The sequence below is a fragment of the Pongo abelii genome, chromosome 5 (assembly GCF_028885655.2).
Source record: "Pongo abelii isolate AG06213 chromosome 5, NHGRI_mPonAbe1-v2.0_pri, whole genome shotgun sequence".
Classification (NCBI taxonomy): Eukaryota; Metazoa; Chordata; class Mammalia; order Primates; family Hominidae; genus Pongo; species Pongo abelii.
Window position 1 is genome coordinate 4,941,229 of NC_071990.2, and position 19,738 is coordinate 4,960,966.

At 41.4% G+C, this 19,738-nt stretch overlaps 1 protein-coding gene, 1 long non-coding RNA gene and 1 pseudogene across 2 annotated transcripts in view; 1 reads left to right on the forward strand and 2 right to left on the reverse strand.

Moving 5' to 3' along the window:
- Positions 1-4,438: 4,438 nt before the first annotated feature.
- Positions 4,439-5,843, reverse strand: LOC100442286 (dimethyladenosine transferase 2, mitochondrial-like; annotated as a pseudogene).
- The window catches only part of LYRM4 (LYR motif containing 4), a 196,607-nt gene continuing 181,307 nt past the window's right edge, over positions 4,439-19,738 (reverse strand). The window contains exon 3 of the mRNA XM_054557163.2: positions 4,439-7,534. Within this exon, the coding sequence (XP_054413138.2) occupies positions 7,394-7,534 (141 nt within the window). The 3' untranslated portion in view covers positions 4,439-7,393. The remainder of the gene's footprint in view (positions 7,535-19,738) is intronic.
- On the forward strand, positions 15,019-19,663 carry LOC129059865 (uncharacterized). Its single transcript, XR_008525952.2, has 3 exons — positions 15,019-15,768; positions 16,908-17,018; positions 18,077-19,663. It is a non-coding gene; the product is annotated as an uncharacterized LOC129059865 (long non-coding RNA).

Here is a 19,738-nt window from a genome sequence, read left to right on the forward strand (position 1 = left end):
TTATTTTACTTTTAACTTCTTAGAGTTTAATTTTTAATCCTTCATTTCTTCTATTTTTCTGATTTTAACTTATTTATCAGCTTTAGATTTTTGTCTCTTTTATCCCAAACCTGATTTACTAGAAGTTGTCTATTTTCATGCACAAACGGTCACACCACGTGCAGAGGCCTGCCTGTCAGTCAGTAGTTCAGTTTTGGCTGAACTGCCACCTTTGTTTCACAATAGTAAAACGATGATTTCACAATTGTTTGAATATCTTATTGCATTTTGCCCTTATTTTACACAAGATAGTGAACAACTCTAAAATAAAAAAGGTTAATCCAATTTATGTCATAAATAATGAGAGAAATGTAGAAATATTAGTTGCCTCCCAAGCTTTTCACTTACCAGGCTTACGCAGATAAAATGTGTTCAACAGCAAAAGCTGAAGGTGGCTAGGGGCTATGGGGTTGGGATCTGAATCTATCTACCTGCATGGTGCAAGAACTAAAATCTGAAAAATGAACACAAAACCGATCCATGACCATTGAAATCCCCAGAGACTCTGGCAACAGAAGCCTTGTACTGTTCTATTCCGTAGCCATATTTTTACCACCCAGAGCTCACAGGACTCCCATAGAAAACACACACACACAAAAAATCAGTTCACATACAAAGAATTACAAAGCACTAGAAGAAATTAACACCATGAATAAGATGCAAGACCCAGAGATGGAATATTTATGCCATAATTGAGAATGTTATCACCTTTGTAATTCTCTAGAAATGGAGGTCTTTTATATGTGTGCATTGCTCAACTTTTTTATAATTAACTCTGGTAGTTTTGTACCACCTCCACAATAGCAGGGTGTTTAATACTGATATTTTGCCATTTTCTTCCTTCTAGTCTTCTGGCTTAAAATACTATTATTTTCATATCTTTATTTCTTCTTCCTCTTCCTTCTTCTTTTTTTTTTTTTTTTGAGATAGGGTCTCGCTCTGTTGCCCAGGCTAAGTGATGCGATAATAGCTCATTGCAGCCTCAAACTCCTAGGCTCAAGTGATCCTCCCACTTCAGTCTCCCAAGTGGCTAGGACTACATATGCATACCAACACCCCCAGCTAATTAATATATATTAATTATATATTTATATATTAATAATATTTGTAATACATATTAATTAATATATTTATAATATATATTAACATATACATATATTTAGATACAGGGTCTCACTGTGTTGCCCAGGCTGGTCTCGAACTCCTGGCATCAAGTGAGCCTCCCACCTCAGCCTCCCAAAGTGCTGAGAGCCACCATGTCTGGCCTTATTTTCATTTCTTAATAATATCATTTCCCCTGAATTTCATGACCTATCTGCGTTTTTCTTCCACATCATTGTTTTCTTTAATTCACCCTTCCCTTTTAATAAAGGCCCAAGACAAGTGTGGCCAAAGGGATGGTATCAACGAGGCAGCATGGCAGGAAGGATCAGAAGCCTCCCTTGCTCAGAGCTGCGGGTGAGCTGCCAGCTGGCTCTTCTACTGAAAACACATCCCATTTGAGGACAGTTTTCCACCTCCCCAGGATCCAGGCGACTCTCAGGACATAACTTACTTCTCTGTGCAAGTGTCCCGTGCATTTCTGGCTCTGTCAGGTGACTTCTGGAATTGTAACCTCATGGGAGAGGCTGCACACTTTAGAATCTGTGGTCTCTGATGAATGCGACACTGGATTTGGAGCAAATCAAAGCCTGCCGCAGGCCAGGAGGGGAAGGGAAGGAGGAGGTCACACTGGCAAGGGCCCTTGGAAGGGCTCATGTGCCGCTGACTGTCCTGTGCTCAAGTGGACCGTGGTGGAGGGTGGTGTGGTCATCCATTATCGAACCACTGGCTCTGCTCGTTCACAAAGCAGCTTCCCATGAGTCATTTCCATCTCTGCACCTCCTTCTCAACAGGCACAAGAGGAGTCACCTGTGGACATTTTCCCTCAATACAAAGTCTTCCTGAACAGGAACAGGATTTTTTTTTTTTTTTTTTGAATGGGGCAGGCTGGGCAGCAAGCTTTGATTTTTCTTTTTTAGGAAGGCACTGAGAATGGCACAGACGGGAAGGCCACTTCATCCACCGACTAAAGCCTTGGTCTCCGTGAAGCATTCTGTGCACCGAGACCTGGCTGACTCTGGCCTTTTCAGATGCACTATAGCCCTCAGGGAGGACCTGGTGCTCTTCTGGGGAGATTGGAGTCCCTGGAAGGCACGTTAGCCAACCGCCCATTTCCAGCCCCGCAAGCCTTTCCCGACGCCCATCCTACCTGCTCCCTCCCCCGGGCCTATCCTCCTGGTCTCCTTCCCTTGCTTTGGTTTTTTCACATCAGTTATTGCCATGGGACGCTACTTACACCCTTGTGTGGCTGCTTATTCTGACACAATCTGAACCCCACTGGAAGAAGCTCCCGATCCCTAGAACCCAGGCTTGTTCACCTCTGTCTCCCCAGCACTGAGCTTGGCCTGGAGTGATGTTTGTTCAGTGAGTGAGAGGCACTGCTCCTGGTGTGTGTGGCTTCCTCCCCCGACAGATCACATGTGGGTGCCACCGTGGACCACAGTTGGGGAGCCATCTCCCAGGACCAGACTCAGCCTTCATCCCTGCCCAGCCTGGTCCCACCCAGCCCCTCTTCAGGCTGCCCCTGTTCCCCAGACCCTGGACAGTCCTGTTCACCTCTCTGCTCATCCCAGTGTGTTGGGAACCTGACCCAGAAAGTGGCATGCGCTGGTCCCAGGAACTGTCTGGGCACACTAGGCCTCTGGGTGAAGGGGTTGACTTGCCAGGCCGGGGGCAGTGGCTCCGGTGGGAGCTGCCTGTCTTGTGGCCTAGAGCCATGCAGTGAGGTTCATGGCTGAGTTCTTCCACATCTGTTGGGTCCCCATAGCCTCTTAGCACATCCTGGGAGCCCATTCTCAACTTGTGTTTGGCTTTTGGAGGCCTGTTTCTAACAATACACGCTTGTTAAGGGACCCAGGTTTTAGAATGTTCTTTATTCCAAAGTCAAGGTTTTTGAAATGTTATCCCATCTGCTGGCTGAAAAAAAAAGGTGGGGATAGAAATAAGGGTGACAAATGAATCAGCCTTCCCACCTAGCTCGGAAAAGTTCCTATTCCAGCAAGCCCTGAATGGCAAATGAGATGTGATATCTATGTTTGTCTGTTTGTCTTTAGTCATCTTTTAAATTTTATTTTATTTTAAAAATAATTAATATGTTTTATTTTTAGAGCAGTTTTAGGTTTACAGAAAAATTGAGTGGAAGGTACAGCTTTCCCATACACCCCTTGGCAACCCAAGCTCACTGTTTGCTCTGTTAACAATGAATATGAATGTAATGTATTTGTTACAGCTGATGAGACATTGACACATTCTTTTGTATCATATGTTTTTTAAATTTAATTAACTTTTTGCTTAAAATTTTTTTCTATAGAGACGAGGGTCTCACTATATTGGTCAGATTGGTCTTGAACTCTTGGCCTCAAGGCAATCCTCTCGCCTCAGCCTCCTAAAGTGCTAGGACTACAGGGGTGAACCATCGTGGCTAGCCTTATTATTATTTTTAGTTGAAACACAATTGTACACATTTATGGGGTACAGTGTGATATTTCAATTCATGTATACAAAGTGTAGTGATCAAATCGGGGAGTTAAGCATGTCCATCACCTAAAACATTCATCGTTTCTTTGTGTTGGGAACATTAAAATGTGCTCTTCTAGCTGGACACGTTATTTTAAACTAAAGTCCATAGTTTATATCAAGGCTTAGTCTTGGTGTTGCACATCCTACGGGTTTTAATAATGTTATGTATCCACCATTACAGTGTCATACAGAATAGTTTCACTGCCCTAAAACCTCTGTGCTCTGCCTACTCATCCCTCTCTAACCTAAACCATGGCAACCACTGCTCTTCCTATCTCCAAGTTTTGCCTTATCCGGAATGTCCTAGTTAGAATCATACAGTATATAGCCTTTCCAGGCTTCTTTCACTTAGTCATAGGCACTTCAGTGTTCTCCATGTCTTTTTGCGGCTTGACAGTGTGTTTCTTTTTACTGCTGAATAATAGTCCATTGTCTAGATATACTACAGTTTATTTATGCATTCACTTACTGAAGGACATCTTCATTGCTTCCAAGCTTGGCTTTACATTTATTTATTTATTTTTATTTAAAATATTTTAATTTCTAAAAAAGTTTAAATCATATTAAAATTTAAACAATTTCATTCTATAGTACTTCACAATACATTTCAACAAACTGAAATGCGAAACAAATCAGTAAATCAGTTTTGTTTACTTTCTAAGCTTAATAATGTACAGACTCTTGCTCCTCAAGAAGATGCAAAAATCAGCAACAGTGAAAGTGAAATATTTAAATAGGAATCTGAAACAAAATGAATTCAATCTGATCAAATCCACAATTAATTGAAGTTTTCACTTTATTCAATTGTGAATAAAATAGCAGCCACTGTTTCATCCAATATGCCAATGATATCAACTTCAGGAGAAATGATCTACGTGTCATGGGCAAAACAAGAACAGTTATCTTCTGCTGAAAGGATGTGAGCTTTCAAATTTGGTTTTCATGTCGTAGTTTCCAAATAAATAAACTGCTCCACCAAAAACGACAGTCTAGTTGCTATATATCTTCCAGGGTTTCATCATATAGCCATATATAAGCACAATCTTTGGAACACTCTATAGTTTCAAAAAGGTTTTTGAAGTCGTGAGGGTACATGTTAGTTATTTTCTCTTCTTCCTTTTTTCCTATTTGCATCAATATATCCATTGCATCAAGTGGAGTCAATGAACGTAAGTGGTCTATTAGATTGGCACTGCACCCCCCAAAACAGTGCTTTAACATGCGAAAAATATATTGTAGTTAATAGGTGTTAAGTTCTCGGTAAATAAATTTCTATGAGTCATTCGAATAAGATACAGATTTTGTTGTAATAGTTCTAATAATTCCCTACACTTTGAGTTTTCCAGCCTCCCATTTTGGGTGTGTACATCAAATGATGAGCAAGGCTCCATGTGCAGAACCTTAATCTCACAAGCTACTTGCCAGATAACACTTCATACATGATACAAGTCTGGATTTCGGGGATCTGCCGTTAGTTTCTGGAATTCTTTTTCACCAATCAACGTATTTCATTCTATTCGTCCAAATTTATATATAGAAGTACAGGAATACGTCATATGCAGGTTTCCAAAGTGGCCTTTTTTTTCACCCTTACTTGAGAACATTCCAGTTACTTTTAAAGGGATGCCTGCTGTCCAAGGAACTGCTTCTATTCCCAAATTCTGAAAGAGCCCTTGAGAAGCCATAGCGGGTGGTTTTATTACTCCACCACTTCTAGGATCTATTTTAAAGAAGTCACAGTGAATCACTTGTAGTTTTCCATCCAGATTTTTTCCTAAGGACTCCAAATGTGGAATAAAAGTTTTGTCACTTTCAAGGGCAACCACTTTGGCACCAACTTCAAGTAATGCCTGAGTCAGGATTCCAGGACCTGGACTGCACTGCAGCAATAGGTGTGGAGGTCTATTTTGTTTTCTCCATACAATTTGCGCCAGGGTCTCAGCCAATCTCCGATTGGTTATGTAATGCTTAAAGTCTAAGCTGGACATAGACACCCTCCTTGGCGGGTCCCTGAAATCTGGATCGGGCCACAGCTGCGGAGAGGAGTCAGACAGGTCACGGCGGTTCCTCGCCGGTAAGTGCTTTTGCGTCACTGCTCCAGACCCTAAAATGCAAAAGTGACCAGCGCCCCCCAAGGCGGAGAGCCTCAGCCAAGGAGGAAGCCCGGCCACTGGGATCCACATGTTCTTGTCTCTCAGGCCTGCTCCAAGGATTACCCAGGGTTGCTACTACAGTGAACCCCTAAATTTATTTTTAATTATATCATTGGAAACATACATATATGCACTTGGAGGAAAAATTAAAGTGATACAGACAAAAGTATTAATTTCTTTGCTACTACTCCACCTCTTCCAAGTTCACCACATTCCCCGTGTGCATCTTTCTAGATCCTTCCTAAGCATTTATAGATATTTACATACACAGAATACATTAGTTATCTATTGCCGTGTAACAGATTACCTCAAACTTAGTATGTCGTTAGCAACAGTAAACATTTACAATTGTACAGCTTTTGAGGGTTAGGGAATTGGGGAATGTTTTATTCGGGTGGTTCTGGCTCAGTTTCTCATGAGGTTGCAGTGAATCTGTCAGCCAGGGCTACAGCCATCAGAGTCTTAAATCCGATTCCAAGGAGGTTAACTCACACGGCTGGCAAATTGATGCTGGTTGCTCTGAAGGGCTGCTTGAGTGTTCTCACAACATGGCGGCCAGCTTCCTCAAAGCAAGGGAGAGCAGGGGGAGTGCTCAGTGTCTTTTGTGACTCAGCCTTGGAAGCTGTACATTACCACTTCTGCAGCCTCCTGTTGGTTACATGGGCTATGGGAGGGGTGTGAACACCAGGAGGCAAGGCTTGGCGGCTGTTTTATAAAGACTGACTACCATGTAGGGAAACTAATGGATTTTTTTGTAGTTTTTGTGGAAAACTTTACATTTGGGAAAAGGAAAAATTACAAATCTTAATCGTTTTTAAGCGTTACGATACACACAAAGTAAGCAGTATTAAAACAAATCCCATGCCAGTTTGTAGCAAACAATCTGTGTTGAGGAATTTTAGCCATCATAATAGTGAAAAAAAGATTACATATATAGTGTGATGATTTAAACTTTGCGAGAACTAATTTGTTAAGGCTTGGATATGAGAAGATTGCAGGAATAAATTAACTTTCACATACTTAAAATCTCCTCACAAGAACACCCTACATTTATCACAGTGCTGAATGTGCTATGGAAAGCACATGCTTATGGAAAACAGGCTCTAAGTTTTATTTTTCCTTTAAAAAGGCAACCCTCTTGTCCACACTCTGATTGATTTTAGGCTTGGGCTCATTCATTTTGACCTGGGTGGTTGGGCTTCTCCTTGTTTACAAACAGGTGTTTGCCTTACAATTCTGTTGTCTATTCACCGTCACACTGCATGAGGTCAAAGTAGAGGTCTGTTTGGAAATGCGACATCAACCATTGTCCGCTGGGGAGCAGAGCAAAGATAAATACGGTGAAAGGTCCTGCAGCAGCAGCCAGCCAGCCAGACACAGTCAGGACTTGCCTGGGATCATAAACGCCTCCTGCCAGCACGCCAGCCCCTCACCCCACACAGAGCCATGGGCCACTGTTTACTGTCCTGACTTCACAGTGCCATGACTATTGATCACGGGTGAGCGCAAACATAAGAGTACAACAGTGTGATGGTCCGGAAGAAAACTCACATCAAAACACCTGTTGATGTATTCTGACGTCATAGGTTCAAATGTCCCATGATCTTGGGGCTTGGCTCTTCCATGCCGCAGCCCTTCCAAACAGCACATCCAGGGCCCACTGCGTGCTGTCTCTGCTGCAGACCCTGTGCATGTGACTTAATCCCACTGGAAAGGGGACACTGGAACAGACAGAAAGTAGAGGAGGGGAGTCTGGGGAAAAAACAGTCAATCGGCATGTATACATATGTAACAAACCTGCACGTTGTGCACATGTACCCTAGAACTTAAAAGTATTAAAAAAAAAGAATTAAAAGAAATGAGTTATCCATTTGTAAACTGCTGATTTCTTTGGGCATTGTGCCTATGAACTTTTTGTAAAGCATCAGTGATTTCACCATTCTTCCACCCAAACTTCACCATAAGTTTGATGTTTCTTCTTGCTTCAATTTTAGCAGGATTCATGTTCCTCTGATAGGGGGTCTTTTCAAACTGATGTCTTATCCTTCTTAGAGCCTCAACCTAGATCCTGTTCAGACATGCTACAACAAGTTAGTAAAAGTTTATTTGGTGCAAAAAAAAAAAAAATGGAAATCCATGCATAGTTGTTAAATAATATGCATTTTTCATGAACTTTTTGAAAACCCATTGTATACTTAAGCTGTTCCACATGGAAAAGCTTCCATGATCAAATGCAGTAAGGAAGCATCTCAAACATTTTGTTCTAAGGATTTCTTTTCACTCTTCAAAGTTGTTAAGGATCCCAAAGACCATCAATTTATTTGGGTTATATCTACTAATACATATTCTATTAGAAATTAAAACTCAGATATTGTAAAGATATTAATTTGTTAAACAAAAGTAATAAACATCTACATGTTAACATTAAAAAAACTAGTCAATTGGTGCACATCTTACTATGTCCAAAGATTTATATTTTCCACAATATATATATTGTTAGCTGCACTATATATTATATATACATATATACTTTTTTTTTTTTTTTTGATGAAGTCTTGCTCTGTCGCTAGGCTGGAGTGCAGTGGTATGATTTTAGTTCACTGCAACCTCCACCTCCCGGGTACAAGCAATTCCCCTGCCTCAGCCTCCCAAGTAGCTGGGACTACAGGCACACGCCACCATGCCTGGATAATTTTTCATATTTTCGTAGAGACAGAGTTTCACCATGTTGGCCAGGCTGGTCTCGATCTCCTGACCTCATGATCCGCCTGCCTCGGCCTCCCAAAGTGCTGGGATTACAGGTGTGAGCCACCATGCCTGGCCTATACTATGTATTTTATGTATTTATTTGTATATTGTTTGTCTCCCTTTCCCAGACCATAGAATATGAACTCCCCAAAGGCAAGGATTTGTGTCTGTTTTTTTTACTGCTGTGTCCCTAGCACCTAGAGGCATGTCACACAGCCAGCATGCAATAACTACGAGTTAAGTTAATAAATGGAAGCACCACGCTGACACGTAATCACAGCAAGCAATTACTGTGCACCAACACATGCCAGGCTTAGCAATTTGTACGAATTTTCCTGTTTCAATGTTCATAATGGAGCAACACTACAATGCAGGCTCTAACATTATCCCATTTTACAGATGAGAAAGCTGCAGCTCAGAAAGGCCATATAACTTGCAGAAACAGTGGCATTGAGGTTTAATCCCCGGTGTTCTGTCTCCTAGGTCTTTAGTTCAGACCAAGCCTCCAAAGCCAGATTCTAGGAAAGTTACAAAGACCAATTAGACACAGTCCCTCTTCTGCAAGCAGAATATGCTAGTTGGAGATAAAATCTGGAAATAAGTCAGAACCAACCAAGGCAGTAATGATATGAAGTGTGATGGAGGGTGCAGGAGTGAAAATGGGCAGGCAGAAAAAGATAAACAGCAAAAATGTTTACTAACAGTATTATTGCTAGATGGTGAAAGTATAAATGTTTAATGTTTTTATTTTCTACTTTATCTTATGTTTTCTAATTTTTCCATAGTAAACAAGTATTGATTGTTTGTAATAAGCATTGTAATTATTACAAGTATTGTCATAAGGAAAAAATATATTTATCTTCAGAAATTTTCTCTTAAAAATTTAGAAACAGGCTGGGTGCAGTGGTTTACACCTGTAATCCCAGCACTTTGAGAGGCTGAGAGGGGAGGATTGCTGAAGGCCAACAGTTCAAAACTAACGTGGTCAACATAGCGAGACACCATCCATACCAAAGGAAAAAGAAATTACCTGGGCATGGTGGTGCCCTGCCTGTCAGCTACTTGGGAGGCTGAGGTGGAGGATTGCTTGAGCCCAGGAATTCAAGGCTGCAGTGAGCCATGATCGCACCATTGCACTCCAGCCTGGGTGACAGAGCAAGACCCTGTCTCAAAAAAAAAAAAAAAGGTTTAAAAATACATTTTTGGCTGGGTGCGGTGGCTCACACCTGTAATAACAGCAGTTTAAGAGGCTGAGGTGGGCGGATCCCGAGGTCAGGAGATCGAGACCAGCCTGGCCAACATGGTGAAACCCCGTCTCTACTAACAATACAAAAATTAGCTGGGTTTGGTAGTGGGCGCCTGTAACCCCAGCTACTCGGGAAGCTGAGGCAGGAGAATCGCTTGAACTCGGGAGGCAGAGGTTGCAGTGAACCAAGATCATGCCATTGCACTCCAGCCTGGGTGACAGGGCGAGACTCTGTCTCAAAAAAAAAAAATTTCTAATGTAAGTATCTAAGACAAGCTTCTTTCCTATTGTTCCATTTTCCCTCCCTCAAAGTGAACTCTATTACTAGTTTTTGGATAACCTTTCAATGATAGTCTGTGCATAAAAGTCATATACAATTATATCTATTTAAAAAATTTTTTAAACCACACTAAATTAAACTTTAACCCAAGGGCTGGCTGCTTAGGAAGAAAATGTATCTTGGGTTACTTTTCAACCACCTCCAGCAAGCAGGGCTGGGACTCCGGTGAGGTGAGCAAGGCACTTGGCTTGGACATCAAATTTAAGGGAATGCCAGAAAACTCAGCATTCATGATATATTATATATGTATATATATATATGTGAGTGTGCGTGTGTATATATGTGTGTGTGTGTGTGTACATATATATATATATATGTACATATATATATATATATATATATATATATATATGACAAGAGTTTTGCTCTGTCACCCAGGCTGGAGTGCAGTGGCACAATCTCAGCTCACTGCAACCTCTGCCTCCCAGGCTCATGCGATTCTCCTGCCTCAGCCTCCCCAGTAGATGGGATTACAGGCATGCACCACCACGCCCAGCCAATTTTTTTGTGTGTGTTTTTAGTAGAGACAGGGTTTCACCATGTTGGACAAGCTGGTCTCAAACTCCTGACCTCAAGTGATCTGCCCACCTCGGCCTCCCAAAGTGCTGGGATTACAGGTGTAATCCCTCCTCCCACCCCCCACCTTCTGACAGGCCCCAGCATGTGTTTTTCCCCACCATGTGTCCATGTGTTCTCATCACTTAGCGCCCAACTATAAGTGAGAACATGCAGTATTTGGTTTTCTGTTCCCGTTAGTTTACTAAGAATAATGGCCTCCAGCTCCATCCATGTTCCTGCAAAGGACATAATCTTGTTCCTTTTTGTGGTTGCATAGTATTCCATGGTGTATATGTACCACATTTTCTTTATCCAGTCTGTCATTCATAGGCATTTAGGTTGATTCCATGTCTTTGCTATTGTGAATAGTGTTGCAACGAGCATATGTGTGCATGTGTCTTTATAATAGAATGATTTAAATTCCTTTGGGTATATATCCAGTAATGAGATTGCTCGGTTGAATGGTATTTCTGTCTCTAGGTCTTTGAGGAATCCCCACACTGTCTTCCACAATGGTTAAACTAATTTACACTCCCATCAACAGTGTAAAAGCTTACATTTTTCTCCACAACCTCATCAGCATCTGTTGTTTTTTGACTTTTTAATAATAGGCATTCTGACTGGTGTGAGATGGTATCTCATTGTGGTTCTGATTTGCATTTCTCATATCAAAGTTGTTTGTTTTTTTTTTAGATGGAGTTTCACTCTCGTTGCCCAGGCTGGAGTTCAATGGCACGATCTTGGCTCACTGCAACCTCTGCAGTGTGGTAGAAATAGCCACCGCACCGGCCCACATCAAAGTTTTAAACAAAGGTAAGACCAGGTTTTTGTTTGTTTGTTTTTAGAAGCAGATCCAGACTCTATGGAGCCTGAAGCTTTTCTAATTGTAGGTGATCAGGGAGGGGCAGGGGACGAAGACTTCTTTTAGAAAAAGTTCTCAAAATTTCCAGTAAAAATTAGATGTAAGAAGTATTTATTTAGAATAAGAAAATAACATTTAAAGGCTGACATATACCACAAACATCACAAAATGTATTAAACATAATTTTTAAATTAATTGCATGACATGTCTCTATAATACATTTTCCTTTATATTTTTGTAGTAAAATTTTGGAAGACCTTTATGAAGTTTCCTTTGTATGTCAGTTATTAAAAAATGTAGTATAGGGGCTGGACATGGTGGCTCACACCTTTAATCCCAGCACTTTGGAGGCTGAGGCGGGCGGCAGGCCGATCACATGAGGCCAGAGTTCGAGACCAGCCTAGCCAACATCTCTACTTAAAATACAAAAAAATTTAGTCAGGTATGGTGGCACATGCCTGTTATCCCAGCTACTCGGGAGGCTGTGGCACAAGAATCATTTGAACCTGGGAAGTGGAGGTTACAGTGAGCTGAGATAGTGCTACTGTGCCCCAGCCTGGGTGACAGAGCAAGACTGTTAAAAAATATATATATATATATATGTGTGTATATATATATATATATTTCCTATTCTATATATATATCTTATACTATATAGGATTATGTATACTATATTATATATAGTACATAGTATATATATTTTATATATAGTCTATATAATATATAATCCTATATATATAGTATAGGATTATGCCAACAAGCACAGAAATCTGATATATTCCACTTTTCATGATCACCGTAAAATAAAATGTGACTCTCTATGTGAGTCTCTCCAGAAAGCATCTTAAGACACAACAGCTGGATCCATCAGAATGTCAGCAAGAGGGAGCGTTGGCAAGAGACCTAATCACAGAAATGACATCCCATAACTATTCAGTAGGCAGGGGGCTCTAGGCCCTGCCACACGCAGGGGAGTGGGTAATATGGAAGTGAACATCTGGAGGTGGCGTTCTTCTGCAACTGGCTGGCCTTATACCTTCCTGTCATGCCACTGGTTGGGGGCACAAGGGGCCACAGAAGCCTCTTGGAAGCCATTCTGACACTATTCCAACATCCACCAATGCCTCAGCTAGACACACAAGTGACTGCAAGTCACCTCTACCTACACCATTAAACTCATCTGCTCCTTATTTGTCCCTAATCCACCTGCCCCCATCTGGATCCCCAAAATGCACTGGCCACTCCAACACCATCTTATACAAGTGGCCTTAACTGAATGCAGTTAAAATACCTGACTTTTGCAAATTCTACAAAAGCATGGCTATGTAAATACATAGAAAAGAGGTGGAAGGGCACTGAAGCTTCAGTAGTTTCACCATAAATTGGCCTCTGAGTGGAAGCCATTATCACTAACTAGGTCAGTCCAGAAAAATAGCAAAAAGGTGGTAAAATGTGTAAATTGCGTGTGACTGGCTAATTTTCATAACGAGATGGGGAGAGAAGCACAGGTACTTTTTTTTTTTTTTTTGGAGGAGTTTGGAAGAAGTTTATTCCAGTCCTCATTGATGACTTTGAGAGGTTCAAGGCTTCAGTGGAAGAAGTCAATGCAGATGTGATAGAGATAGCAGCAAGAGAACTAGAATTCTGAGTACAGCTTGAAGCTATGCTGTGACTGGGTTGTGAGAATTTCATGATAAAACTTGAACAAGTGAGGAGTTACTTTTTTTTTTTTAATTATGCTTTAAATTCTAGGGTACATGTGCACAACGTGCAGGTTTGTTATATAGGTATATATGGAGAAGCACAAGTACTTTTAAGGGAAGTGATTTGGAGGAGTTTTCTCTAAGGCATTGGCTTTTATGTACGTGATGATGGTGGTGATGGTGATGCTGGTCATAATGGTGATACTGTTTTACTGTGAAGTGCTGATATAGTTTGGATGTTGTCCCTGCTAAATCTCATGTTGAATTGTAATCCCTAACGTTGGAGGTGGGGCTTGGTGAGAGGTGATTGGATTATGGGGCGGATTTCTCATAACTGGTTTAGTGCTCTTCCTTTGGTGCTGTCCTCCCAATAGGGAGTGAGTTCTTGCAAGATCTGGGTGTTTAAAAGTGTATGGTGCCTCCCCCCACCCTTGCTCCCTCTCTTGCCATGTGACCTGCTGGTGCCCCTTCACCTTCTGCCATGATTGTAAGCTTCCTGAGGCCTCCCCAGAAGCCAAGCCGATGCCAGTGTCATGCATCTTGTATAGCCTGCAGAACCGTGGTCCAGTTCAACCTCTTTTCTTTATAAATTATCCAGTCTCAGATATTTATAGCAATGGAAGAACAGCCTAACACAAGCACTTTGCTCAAACAAAATCCTAGGGAATCTCAATGTGCAAAACAGGTAGAAGTATGGCTTCTCAGCTAAATTTGGAGCAGAGGGACTGGAGCTCACATTAGCCCAAGGGATTCCTAGGGAAGCTCTGAAGAAAACACCGTCTTAAGGGGGATAGAGGAGAGGACGATGGACACATGGTCAGTGTCAGATTATGTTGGGGTGAGGAGTTCAGACTATACTTGGTAGGTGGATATAGTTGGCATCAAAGATTTCTCTATCAGAGCTGCACCAGAGGACTGCAGGTGGGTCACACTAGGCAGGCAACAACGATCTGGAAAAGGAAGGAGTGGACAAGAAGACACTATAATGAAAGGAAGAATGGGCACAGAAATAAGACCAAGTGGCCGAAGGTGGCTAATGAGAGGACAGAAGTCAAACGCTGTAATGAATCCCGTTAGAACAATGTTGAGTGCTACATTGCTTTTAAAAAAATTCTTATTATGTTTTAAATTGTGGCAAAATATACATAACATAACATTTATTCACAATTGCTTTTTAAATTTTGCTGTTTTACAAAATGGAAAGATATTTGCACTAAATAATTCAAACAGTATAAAAAGATCTGGAATGAAAAGTAAGTTTCCCTTCCACTTCATACACCTTAGCTCCTCAGAGGCACCCCCTGCTAGGTGGGTTTATGTTTTTTTTTTTTTGAAACAGAGTTCAAAAAAAAAACCTGTCACCCAGGCTGGAGTGCAGTGGTGCGATCATGGCTCACTGCAGCCTCATTCTCCTGGGCTCAGACAATCCTCTCACCTCAGCCTCCTTAGTAGCTGGAACTATAGGTGTGCATCACCATGCCCAGCTAATTTTTCTATTTTTTTGTAGAGACAGGGTTTCACCATGTTGCCCAGGCTGGTCTCAAACTCCTGGGCTCAAGTGATCCACCTGTCTTGGCCTCCCGAAGTGTTGAGATTACAGGTGTGAGCCTCCGCGCCCAGCTATTTTTTTTTCCACATAACTATTCTGTACTTTGTTGGTTTTTTGTTTGTTTCCCTTTGAACAAACCAGCCAGAGTAACTTACACGTGACTGGAAGGAAGGTAGACAGGGAGAAAATAGCCAGGCTGTAGAGTTAGTCCTTGAGCCAAATCCTGGCTCTGTTACCAATTCATTGATAGCCTCGGGCACATTTCTTGAGCCCTGGGAGGCTCAATGTATTCTTTCTTTCAAAATTATTATAATAACGTCTTCCTGTTACAACACTCTGGGCTGCAAGCAGCAGTAAACTCAACTCCAGCTGGCTGAAACCTAAGCTTGTATTTTTCATCCCACACAATAGGAGGTCTAGCCACAGTGCATCTTTGCTGTCAATGGGGTTGGGATGGTATCACCACCCAAGGAGGGGTGCTTGGGAACAGAGGTGTAGAACTTTCGGTTGTCACAATTCCAAGGGCTGCTAGCAGCATTCTGAGGGTGGGGCTCATGGATGTTGGAGATCTTAGAATGTTTGTAGCAGCCCACCACATCAAGGAACTGTTCTGCTGAAAATGCCGATAGCTGGCTCATTTGGAAGCATCGATCTAGCCACTCAATCACACGATCACGCCAAGGACCTCCGTTCTTCTCTCTTCCGTTTCTCATGCTCATGTCCTCACCTCTGACGGTAGCAGGGTGGCTGGGACCATTCAGGGTGATACAACAATGTCCAGGGAACAAGAGAAGCCATATCTTCTACTTTCTCTTGAGAAAAAAGGAAACCTCCTCAGGAGCTTCCTCGAAGGCTCCCCCTACCACATCTTACTTGCTCCCTCCTGAACCCGTCCTAGGCCGGGGTGCTGCTCTTAAGTCACACAGACGCTATTCTGGAGCAGGATGGGGTGAGCTTCCCCTGAGCCGGGGGCTGTGTGTGGGACAGTGGGGATACCCGTTGGGGCAGGTCAGCCACGCTGCCTGCTCCACCACCTCACTAGGCTCCTATAATGATTACAGAAGACATGGTCTCTGTCATACAGTGAGAACACAAAGTTCTTCCCTCAAATAAAACTGTCAAACGCGGTCATTTCCCTAATCTTTTAGTTCTGCCTCACATAGAAAAAGTGGGCAGGCTCTGTGGACAGGGAAGTTGAGAAGGTGAATGAAGGGCGTTCCTCCCAGAAGCTGAAAGAGGCTGGGGGCAGGACCTGCTCCGGGTGATGATGTGGAAGTGGGAGGTCGCCATCAGTCCTGGACTCCGAAAGGTTTTTTCTGTTCATCAGTTAGAATCCTGTCACATGTATCAAGAGCTGACATTTTTACATATTTGTGTTTATCATGATAAGTATTTATAGTCATCCAAAGTTAAATTTTAAAAAACTATCAAACATAAGTGAAATGACTTAAAAGGGGTGTAAGATCTACATGAGAATAAAAACTTGACACTAAAAGGTGAAGAATTAATAGACAGAAAGTCAACTATATTCTAGTGGTCCCTTTAGAATTTAAAGGGTTTTTTATCTTTAATTTTTATTTGGTGGAAATATTCTAAGAATTTTATTACTGAAAACAGCATGTAAAATAAATGATTATACAACTAATGGAATCATATAAATAGAAGCAAAATTGAGTTAAAACTGATTCTTTAGAAGCAAAATCCATTTAGGGTTCTTCTAAAATATGAAGGATGATTCTACAACTTTCCTCAGTAATCTTAACAAATTTTTATTGCTTGTACGTTAAGAATAACTGCAGAATTTAAAGTTTACATAACTGTTACTTTCAGAAACATTTTGGGTTTCATCCTCAGGCCAGTCAGTTCTGATCTACAAGTTACAATGAGACAAGATTATGCAAATCATGTTAAAGTCTTAATCAAGTAAACATAAGTAAAGCACATTGAAATGGAGAAGCTGAAGAGATTAAAAATTTTAAAAACATATAAAAAGCCTTAAATCTTTCCTATTTTCTCCTCATCCCCTTGGTTGTAAGAAGGTGGGATGGCCCCTTTTAACTGGGTACTTTTTTTTTTTTTAATCAAAAGCAACATGGCCTGCTTCAAGTGGAATTCCAGAGAGGGCTGCAATGGGGCTCAGACGGTGGACTGTGCCAGCGTGCTTCATCTCAAATCCTGGCTCAGCAGTTTGCTACCTGGGTAACAAGAGCTATTCATTTAACCTCTCTCAGCCTCCAAGACCTGTTGTTGGTTATAATCATCATCCTCATCCCATAGGGCTGTGTGAGGACTACAAATGATGTAAGCAGTGTTTAGACACGGTGACCAGTAGGTGTCAGCTGTACTAGATGTCATTCTAGTCCTGGCTCTTCTGGATTGGCTAAATGGCTTTGGTTAAACACATTATTTAAATCTCCCTGGCTTTATATTCTGAGCCCTTAAAGTTCCTCAATTCTATTAGAAGGCACACATACGAGAAAACAAATGATCCAGGCAAGAAGGGTCATGTTTTTTTCAAATTCATTGCAAGTTTATTCCTTTGCCATATTTCAGTTTGTGTTGATAAATGGGGCCTAAGGTGCTATAGAACTTGATCCCTTCAAGTTAGAAGGCATTTTTCTTGAAAGTTTCCACTGCTGCAGTTAAGCCCCTGAAAAATCACTGTGGCTTTAGCTTAAGCAAGCTAATCTCTTTCAAAAGCCAGATAAGAGTTAGGAAAATTATTTCTAAAATGCTTTTGCTCTTTTAAAATACTTAAAATTTTTAAATATTTAAAAAATACTTTGGCATATTATATATGGAGTAGGAGAGAAAAGGCTTTTCCTCTACCCTCTTGGGTTCTATGGCTGGGCCTGAGAATTAAACTCACAAAGGCACCTAACCAGGAGAAAAGCATACAAATTTTAACTTAATATGAATGTCTCTATGTGTACACAAAGCCCTTCCTATGTAAGAAATAGAGACCCAAAGAAGTGGATAGGTCTGAGAGCTTACACAACAAAGGATGGTAAATTATGGAGATGTAATAAAACAAAGGAAAAAGGGGTTTGGGCTGGGGTCAGTAAACTGTCAGAAAGTAACTAGGAAATATATGGAGGATATGGAGGAAACTAATGAAAGATAAAGGTTAATTTAGTAGGTCTGTTTACACAGATTCATCTCTGCATTGACTTCCCATCTCTAATGATAAGAATATTCTCCTCTTCTTGGTGCAAGGAAGGCATCTTTCTTATAGAATATTTATGTCCTGCTTTTAGGTAGAAAGGGGAAGTTTGAGAGGTCTTCCAGCATCTTCTCAATTGCTTCCAGCTCAAAAAAATCAACATGCCAAAATGGCATATTTTGGGGTCACGTGTTCTGATCCCCTTCAATTCCCTATCTGAAACTTCATAGGAAGCGTCACATATTAAAAGCTGACTTGGTGGATGTGAAGAGAAAAATTGAATCAGTAGCTGAATGGTAAGAGATTTGCAAAAGGAGAGAAGAAGATGGATTAGAACAAGAATAAACAAACAGAACAACTACAACAACAAAACTCAACATACTTCTCCTTATACCATTAAACCAGTCTCCCTATCCTGGGAATAGGCCAGTCCAATCAAATGGTTGAGACTCATTGATCTGATGGAGTGTTAACTTCCTGTTTTTAAAGGTACGAATTAAACACCATTTGTCCTATCTGATTCACACAGAAGCAGAATTTTTCACCAATGATTGTGCAAGCTCCTTCTTGTTGGGCAGTCAGTGTATCCAGGGCACAACTATTTTGGAGTACAACAGTGGCTAAACTATTCATTTCTGACTGGAATACTTCCAATGTTTGCATAGTGGTATTGAACTCTGGTTCTATTACCATGGGAAGATTTAGGATCACCTTTTCCAAACCATGAATTGTAAAACTTGGAAATAAGGTCCTTGACATTGAAAAGAACTTGGAGTGAGGATATAGTGGGTATTCTATGACATCTCATCTGGTATGTTTATGTGGCACTACTATATGAATGAAGGAGCCCAAGTTTGTAATTTGGCTGGTATTCAAGGTGGAGTACGTGGTGATGGAAGGTCCCAGATATCTGAGTCCAAACTGTCCTGACCTTTTAAGTGAAAACCCTTTACATGCCTTGTTGCCGCATAAAATAAAAAGAGAGAAAAAGACCAGTGCTGTTCATGGTCAAAGTCAGAGTGGAACCTGCAATTCTCCAGATCTAATGTGTTTCATGACCCTTGTCTTTGGTCATACTGGGATCTGCATACCTCCATGTGCCCCTGGAAGAGCAGAACTGGTTGCCAAATATCTAACACAGCAGGCCTGCAATCTGGGTCTGGAAGCTCTAAGGCCTGGTTTTGTTACTTAGCCAAGTTATTCCAGGTTTTTGGTCTACTCATTCATAATTTTTGATGTCGAGCATTCGAACTGGGGAGCACCTGAACTATCTCAGGCTGTGCAAGCGTGGCCTAGGAAACAGCTGAAACATTTGGTAATTTGGCAAATGTTTGTGCTTAAAAGGCAGTGCTGGAACCACTTATGACTTCCATGAGGGGTTTGAGAATGCTACCTATGGAATCCGACTACAGAGTTTGAGTGTAACATTGCCTCGGCATATCACCTAGGAAGGGTCCAGGACCATTTCTCTTTTCAATGCAAGGGGGAAAATTCCTTTCCAATGACTTCACCTGAATTGTTTGACATTTCCCAGCCCAGACTCCAGACCTGGTGATCAGATGATCCCAGCCCCAGCCTTCAAACCACTGCAAATAGAGAAGAGACAAGCTATTCCTGAGAGAGCCCTGCCCAATCTACAGATTAATAAAGAAAATAAATACTGTTGTTATTTTTAAAGACAGCCCTGTTTGAGGTGGCTTGTTATGCAGCAATAGGTAACACGAACAAACGGTAAAGCTTGGAGCCTCTGAATGCC